This window comes from Triticum urartu, chromosome 6 (assembly GCF_003073215.2).
Source record: "Triticum urartu cultivar G1812 chromosome 6, Tu2.1, whole genome shotgun sequence".
Taxonomy (NCBI): domain Eukaryota; kingdom Viridiplantae; phylum Streptophyta; class Magnoliopsida; order Poales; family Poaceae; genus Triticum; species Triticum urartu.
In genome coordinates, this window is record NC_053027.1 from 541901890 (window position 1) to 541910685 (window position 8796).

The 8796-nt window shown below is 45.8% G+C and overlaps 1 protein-coding gene across 1 annotated transcript; it reads right to left on the reverse strand.

The window, feature by feature from the left end:
- Positions 1–3048: 3048 nt before the first annotated feature.
- LOC125516947 lies at positions 3049–8450 on the reverse strand. The gene is made up of 2 exons (XM_048682200.1): positions 7387–8450; positions 3049–4902 (listed from the first exon to the last, which is right to left on the reverse strand). The coding sequence occupies exons 1-2, from the start codon at positions 8448–8450 to the stop codon at positions 3267–3269; spliced, it is 2700 nt and encodes an 899-aa protein (XP_048538157.1). The 3' UTR covers positions 3049–3266.
- Positions 8451–8796: the final 346 nt, after the last annotated feature.

Here is an 8796-nt window from a genome sequence, read left to right on the forward strand (position 1 = left end):
AGGATTAAAGGACAATGGTCTGAGTGTACATGATCCCCATTAATAATGACAACATGCGGGAATTTATTTGCCCATTCTAAATTACAGACAGCTCGATCAAGCCTTTCACGGATATCCCCCCTTCTCCAAGTGAATGGATCACCAACACAGCCCATATCCTCCAGGTTACAGTCACTCAAGCACTTACGGAATTCCTGCATCATTTCATTTGGTCTAGCATTGCCACCTTCTTTTCGCTAGAATAGATAATTTCATTAAAATCTCCAATGACTATCCAAGGATAATCAGCATGGGAATGCAGTTGGCGAAGATCAGCCCAAGATAAATATTTTTCATTCCATGCCGGATAACCATAGAAACCCGTAAAGCGCCAATTTACAGAATTATCATTCATAAACAAAACATCAATAAAATGGGAAGACAAGTAGTTCAACTCAACTTTGTTCTCTTTTTGATAGAAAAGTACAAGACCACCAGACTTGCCATCATTCTCGTCTAAAAACATGGAACTAAAACCTAAGATACAACGTAGCTCGTCAGCTTTACTTTTATTCAAATGCGACTTGGAAAGAAAAATCAAATCCGCAAAAGTACAACCTTGGAGCTCCCGGAGCTCTCGAACTGCCGTGGAAGACAACATTCCACGACAGTTCCAACTAATTGCTCTCATTTCTCCTGGCGGTCCTCCGGACCGGAGGCCGCCAAATCAGTGCCCGCAACTCTGTCCTCTCCAACAGACTCCCTGCTTTGTTGTGTGTAAACCTCCTCCTCCTCTTTTTCCTTCGCTATATGCGTAATAACCCCATCCACATCCCTCCTAGTTTCAACTCTACCCATACAAACTCTCTTAGAGGAAACACTCGTCTCACCATACAACAGGCGTTCATAGCTATCCATCTCTCTCTCAAAAGAAAAATTTAAATCAGTACTCGTTTGTGGGGCATCAAAAGGGTTACTTCTCTTTTTCCCTATGATTTGATTTCGATCACTCTCTGACTTCTCATTTCCTCCCTTCTTTCTATCCTTTCTCTCTTTCTTCTTTTTCTGACCCTGCATGGAAATTTTACCAGCAACAAAAGTAAATACTCCAGTATCACTAGTCGTGTTCTGGTCAGCCAGCCTTGCCGCAACTGCACCTGAGAGTGCCTCCAGTATGCCGGGCTTAAACAACAACATGTCCTGCAGATTATTTGCGCCAGCCGCAGCATCAGAATTAGAAACAGCAACCGGCAGGATAAGCCTCTGGCTCCCCTGGATTGCTGCGTCGTACATGCGGCCATCAGCATGCACCAGAGCCCGCGATATAGTCGTCCCCATGCGGCGCTCGAGCACATGGCCCTCCTGTAGCACCAAAGAAAGAGCCCCCCCCCCGCGCCTCCTTTCCCTGGCCCGCCTGGCCAGAGAGAGCAGAGGGTCTAGGAAGTGTTGGCTGGTCCTCCTGACCAGAGCCAGCGCCTGGTGGGACGACGTTGGAGCCCCATACACCCGGCCCTCCTGGCCGAGCGGGACACCCTCCTGGATTGGCCCACGAAACGCCGCAGCGGCTGGCGTCGTAGATGTCGTAGTGAGCATATCCGTGACCGTGAGGTCAGCCACGGCTTTGGTCACCTTGACCACACTCTTTTCTGCAGCTCTGTAGTAGTTGTTGCTGTTGGAGCCGGCGAACAAATGTGTTCTTTTACTCGCCCATGTTCCCTTCCAATATGCCTCTACACTAAGATTCTTTGGAAAAGAAGCAACCCTTTTATCCTTAGGTATACTACAGTAACGCTCTGAGGTATGTCCTACAATCCCACAACACTCGCAGTACAAAGGAAGTTTCTCATATCTAACATCATACACCCAAAGGAGTAAAATCTACTGTTGTCTTAAGAGGTTCATGCAGAGGGATTTCCACCCTTATACGCAGATATTTCTCTACAATTAAGTGATCTCTACGGGAAACAACACTCACATCCCCAAGTTGTTCTCCTAATGTCCAGCCCATGCTCTCAGTTTTGAGTTCAAAATCTAGATCACGAACCTGCACCCATATTGGCATTACGCCAAGGTCAACCTCTGTTGGGTTTCCCTTGCCGTCGAACTCGGCAAAGATGACTCCATCACGCTTATGGTGCCATGGCTGGGCCTTCAAAATGAACCGCCGGTCCTGCTCGGTGGAAAAATTCAGGACGAACCTGAGCGTTCCTCGCAGCCTCCATGCTGAAGAGTCCCGAAGCTCATCGACGATGACCGGCGGGTTCACTTGGAAGGTTGTATGGTAGGATTGTGTCATATGGAAACATTTTTTTTTTCAGGGTACATATGGAAATATTTCCTTCCATTGCAAGATTAACGTACGGAATCCAACTAGTGGAGCCCATTTAACTAAGGAGCTGACCCAAAGAAAACAGAAAAGTCCATCGTCTGGGCTGCAACTCCCCAGATGTTCGGCTACTGGGCTGGAGCTCCAGAGCCACAGCGCCGCCGCTTTTCTTAGAGAGACACGAGCTTGAGGCCGACGGGGCGAGGGCCGGCGAGGCGATAGGCGAGACCGGAAGACGGGAAGAGGACGTCGCCGCACGGCAGCGGGAAACTCCTGTAGCCCGCCCCTGCTGTGACCGATGGTCCGGCGTGGCGGCACGCGTCGTGTGAGGCTGCGCCTGCGCCCTTCCAGGGAAGAATCTAACCCTAGGAGGAAACAGAGAGGTATGCGTTTTCCCGTTTTTCTCTTGTTTTTTTTAATCTCCTGCTACAATTCATTGTTTGTAAATGCAAAACAATGAATCATTAATTGGATTGCAAATTTGTCTGGAATTTGGACTGTACACTTCGACAGAGACTTGAAAGATGAATATAAATTATGAAAATTCAAGGACTTTGTGGGACAGAGTCTTGAAGAGCTCTGTGCACCTAAATTCGCAAATACTAACTCCGCCACTCGGTATAATGTCCCAACTTCTACATATATCTTTTTGATGAAACTCATTCCTATATCTTAGTTCCCGAAACTAGTCCTAATTCAGGCGTTACATATGTCCAACTTTTACTTGCGTATCTTTGTTCAGATAATAGTGACCTTAATTGATTCTTATTATTATGAAGATCCTTCATACAGAAATATACAATACATTTGTAGAAAGCAGAGAATACATTTTGGGAGAGAGAACGCAATACACAGGGCTTGGTACGTGGTACATCAACTGAAGCTGGAAGCAAAGGATTAAATTCAGGTGATCAGTGCTCCGTATCAGGAGCGGAGGGGTGCTGATCATCAGTGTTGTGAGTTACTGAGTTGCAGTGGCTTCTCGATTTGGAGCAGCAATGACTCCTGGTTTTGGTTTTGCGGTGCTATGGTATTTATTCTTGCACCAGAATAGAAGCCGTAGGAAGATCACTATGGGGAGGAGCAGCAGGATGACCTTCCAAAATGTGCCCCACTTCCGGGCACTGCCTGCGGCGTAGGCTACCAGGAGGGCGAGCATGTCCAGTACCATCACCGTGTGCAACGACCAATGATCGCTCTTCTTACCCAGAAGCCGCAGGAGCAGCAGCAAGGCGATGACGATGATGGAAGCCATGAACGAGATGGAGTTGCTGTAGAAGTAGACCATGTACCGCCGCCTGTGCATGTCGTACAGGACCGGGCTGCCAGCGGAATGCCCATTGTTGTCGTCCCTCCACAGGCCGCCGGGCGGTTTCAGGCCGGTCAGGTAGGTCACGCTGGCAGACAGTATCCCTAGCAGCATCAGGTATATGGCCTTGTTGTTGTCAGCCACATGATTTCCTTCTGCAGGTTGCTTTTGGTGCATGGCCGCATGGTCGGCCACATGATCTCCCTGCACTCCTTGTGCAGGTTGTATTTGGTCCTTGGCCGCATTGTCGGCCACATGATGTCCTTGCACTCCTTGTCCAGGTTGATTTTGGTCCTTGGCCGCATCGTCGGTCACATGACCTCCCTGCGGCTCTCCTTGTCCAGCAGGTTCCTTTCGCTTCAGCTTGTGGGAGCCTGTCAGTACCAGATACACTACAAAACCAAACACCAGAGCAACCAATACCAAGATGATGATGGAGGCTCGGAGGTGCAGGGAGCTCCCGGCAGCGTAGGCACCCATGAGGCCAAACATGCCCCCCACCATGCACACAAAGAGGGCATAGCACTCTATGGCCGGCTTGTACAGGGTGGGATTAACGAGGAGGATGATGAGAGCCACAGACGCCATGAAGCTCGCCGCGTTGCAGTAAAAGAAGGCCTTGTAACGGAGATGGTACTTGTCCTGGAGGATGGAGAAGCCGGCGTGGTGCCCGTGCTTCTCGTCGTCCATCTCCCAGAAGCCGCCCGGCGGGGTCAGCCCGGCTTGGTAGGTGATGCTGGCGGCCAAGATCGCGAGGAGTAGCAGCACCTCGCGACACTTGTCCAGCATATCCGTGTCCATGTCTTCAGGGTCGAGCGTGAAGAAGACTATGTGGATGACCACGTAGATCAGGACGGCGCCAGCCATGGCCACAATGTAGATGGAGGTGCTCGTGTCCCGGCTGCTCCCCGCGGCGTATGCACCCATGAGGCTGAACAGGTCTAGTATCATAGTAGCCTCCAGTATGTGGAGCCTAACTAGCATCTCGCTCTGCAGCATGACGATGATGACCAAGGACGCCACGAAGGCCACCGAATTAGAATAGAAGAAGGCCTTGTACCGTATTGGGTGTGTTGTGAGGAGTATTGAGTCTCCAACAGTATGGCCTTCCCCACTCTCCAGCCAGAGGCCTCCTGGTGGATCAAGTCCAGCTTGATAAGTGATGGTCGCCGCAAGTATAGCAAGCAACTGAATAAACTCGCGGGCCTTGTTGAGTTTTTCATTTTCATCACGTTCTCTCTTCAGAATCTTGTCTTTTTCTTTTTCGTCGGTCAGTGGTGGTGATGGTCTGTGTATCCATGCATTACAGATAGATACATAGTTAGAGGCATATATAGTTAAGAAGCAGCCTAGAATTGTTTTTTATGATTAAACCAAAACGTAGGAAATAATACTACTGCATGCATGGAGAGCTATGATTTAATTATGCATGTCAAAGTATACACGAAGCCAGAGTAGTCGAGATTCGGGACTAGACAGGCATCTAGCAGGACTGCTAGATAGGTGTTTTTGAAAATTAAGCATATTGTTTTGTTATGCCGAGAAACAAACACAAGATAAGATGGTCTAAGTGTATATTGTTTGACTAGAGTTGTGTATATTGTTTTTCATGAAACTAACATAGTGATCCACACATTTGTGCTGCTAGATTTAGTACATGTTCTACATTTGTGTAAATTTTGAGATATAGTGTGCCATTAGAATATTTCAGACTGCAAACAACCATGTAGCCCAAATATACCACTGGAAAAACTTATTTGATATTATTTCCCCTGACAGTGATTTGCCTCGCCCGAGCTGTTTTTTAGTTTAATTTACCTCAACCTGTCTGGAGTTTTGTAAAAATAAAAAAGGATTTTGACATGTGACAAAATAATGTTGAAGGGCCATGGCATGTCATTCAAAATCACAAGCCATCAAACTAAGATCTAACATTGTCTCTCATACCCTCCTCACATCCCTCTAGTATATCAACTCTTTTACAAACATATTTTTGTGAAATTTTCTAACAATAACTGATTGAAATATTGATGGGTCATACTTAAATGTACTAGTTTTTTAGTTTATACAATGACATGCCTCCACATGTTCCATGCATGCTTATTATATTCTAATTTTAATGGTATTTCCCTTGTAAAAGCAATGTATACTCCAGGGTATATTCACAAAAGTGGCTAATCCCCCCCCCCCTTCCCCCCTTCTCACTCTCCCTTCTTTTAGTTTAATGCAACCGCTAATTCACACAAAATATATTTTGAAATGCAGTTATTTATGAATTTTATATGGACTACATATAAAAATAATCAAACCTGAAATTTCATCTATTTGATATTTTGAATTATGTTTCTAAAATAATTTAAATCATACGTATTTTATATTATATTTAGGTTTATTCAAAAATTTATCTATTTGTGCAAGTAATATAAGTTGCATATACTCAAATCTACATGCTAGTTTTTGTATATTGTTATTTTAATTTCATACTACATGAAACTAGATATGTATTCCTAAATCTAATGTATGAGATTGATAATTGACTCAAAATTTAGCCATTGACTTCAGATGTAGTTCATATGAAACGCGAATTGTAAATTTCTTGTGTTTTTTATCCCCAAAAGGAAAATGCCATTTTTTCTATTTGTTATTTTGAACTATGTTTCTTAAATAAGTGTAAAATCAACTTCTATTTTATATAATTTTACTTTATTTATAAATGTATGTATTCATACAAATCATGCATAAAATGGGTAAATAAATTACTTTGCTAGATTTCCTCTATATTTTTCTTTTGAATTGGTATATAAAAATAGACCAATTTTTATTCCTAGACCTAACTTATGCTATACTATATATTAAAAGAATTACCTATTTATTGTAGATTTCACATAATGTTTGTATGCGACTCGAATTGTTTTATTTTTACTTTTATTAAGAAATTCACTGATAAAATGGACCTGTATTATAGATCCACCGTGTATACTAATATAGTATACACTTATATTTATGTGGGGTAGATCTCAAACCTTATAATCTGCCCCCCCACCGTCTGATTACAGATAAAGTTAGCCTACGTTTATGGACGAATCGTGGTGCATCGACTGATGCATGCATGATTCACCAGTTATTTTTAACCAAGTCTTCAATGTGGTCAACACCGTACTCCCTCTGTTTCTTTTTTACGGATTTGCTAAATCTCACCTAGATGAGAAATAGCAAAGTCACATCATTTGAGTAATAAAAAAAAACAAGTGACTACATACGGAACGGAGGGAGTAATAAACTTGCATGAACCTTCACGAAAATCAGGTGGGGTAGGAGTTAGATGTGACTTAGTTAAGTCTCATCTAGTGGTGCACGAATCTTCTTTTCACTCTGCATATTAGGTTTGTCCGAAGTCAATCTCATCCAACTTTGACCAAGTTTATATAAAAAATTGTAGACATTCACATAACAACACCAATATCATTAGATTCATCTTGGAATATATTTTCATATTATATTTATTAGATATTATAGATGCTAATAATTTCTAATATAAATTTGGTCAAACTTAGCAAAGTTTGACTTTCAGCAAATTCAATGTGCAGAGTAAAAAGGACCGGAGGGAGTACTTTGCTTATTAGCTTTGTTTTAAGTCAAACCTTCTAAAGTTTGATCAAGTTAAAAAAATTAGCATTCGCCATACAAAATGAATGTGGTTAGCACGGAAATCTAATCCTAAAACTAACTATATGTACGTGCCAATGATGTGCCAAGCCAAGGAAACACGTACCTGGAAGTGCAAGTGGAATCAGTGACGAATCTTGTTATTACCGGCAGCCATTTTCTTGGATAACTGTACATGCGACCAATACACGGGAGTTTGTCTGTAGCCACCTGGAGAGCAATGTAGATTAGCACAGCTGGCCCTAGGGACAGAACAATGGCAGTGCTCTCAAGGTTCCTGCAGCTCCCGGCAGCGTAGGCGCCGCCGAGGCCGCCGATCGCGATGACGAGGGATGCATAGAGACCGCAGCGCCCTGCGCCAAATCTGTCCCTGGTGATGTTGAGTTTCTTATAGTCGAGGATGAGCATGATGGCGAGCAGGGACGCCACGAAGGCGGTGGTGTTGAAGAAGAAGAAGGACTTGTAGCGGCCGGAGTGGCCGCCCTGCAGAATCGGGTCACCGCCAGTGTGGTGGCCCTCCTGGGTGCTTCGCCAGAAGCCTCCGGGCGGGTTCATCGCGGCCACGTACGCGACGGTTGCCACGAAGATGGCGAGCACCATCAGGATCTCGTGCTCCGCGAGTGCCGCCGCCTCTTGATCTGGACTCTCTTCTTTTTTGTTGGCGGCCGTGCCTCCTGTCGCGTGGCGGAGGACGTACCAGATGAAGGCGACAGTGACATAAGCAGCGAGGCCAGCCACCATCACTGCGGCGCAGACGGTGGTGAACTTGTCGCGGCTGCTCCCGGCGGCGTAGGCCCCCATAAGGCCGAACAGGTCAATCACCATGATCGGCCGGAGCAAGTGGTGGTAGCCGCCCTTATGCAGCACGAGGAGGAGGAGGCTGACGACGAGGGACGCCGCAAAGGAGACGGCGTTGCAGTAGTAGAAGACGATGTAGCGGTAGTAGTAGGTCTCCCTGAGGATTGACTCGCCGGCCACCTGCCCGCCGGGAGTGTCCTCCGTCCAGGAGCCCCCCGGCAGGTTGAGCCCCGCCACGTAGGTCACCGTCGCCACCAGGGTGGCAAGCAGCAGCAGGTACTTCTTCAGCTGGAACTCCGTCGAAGCCTTGGGGGAGTCTGTGCTTTTGTTGTGGTTGCCGGCCCCATTTTCGTCCGCGGACGCCATGGCCATGGGTGCTCTACTTACTCGGTTGAGCTCTGGGAAAGTGTATTTATAGAGCCTCGCTAGCTAAGGAAGTGTATTTGTAGAGCTAGCTAGCACCACCGAGCGTAAGCATGGCATCGATGCTGGCATGCTAGCTGCATCGTGTGTGCGTGTGTCCCAATCATGGCATTACTTGATCAAGTCATCTTATTTTAGACTTTATTCCGGGCCATTCGATCGGCAGTCTCATTCAAGTCACCATCGTCTGCACGCCGGGTTTAAATTCCTCATGTCATATATACACTTGTTTTGCACTATTTGTGACTATTTGGGAATATTTATTTACAGATGGCACGCAGCTCGACTCATGGCC

Excerpts from the sequence above, each read along its gene's own strand:
- LOC125516947 (XM_048682200.1), bottom strand. The coding sequence starts at position 8,450 with ATGGCCATGGCGTCCGCGGACGAAAATGGGGCCGGCAACCACAACAAA. Across the intron at positions 4,903-7,386 it reads GATTCCACTTGCACTTCCAG|ACCATCACCACCACTGACCG; the intron begins GTACGTGTTTCC and ends ATGGATACACAG.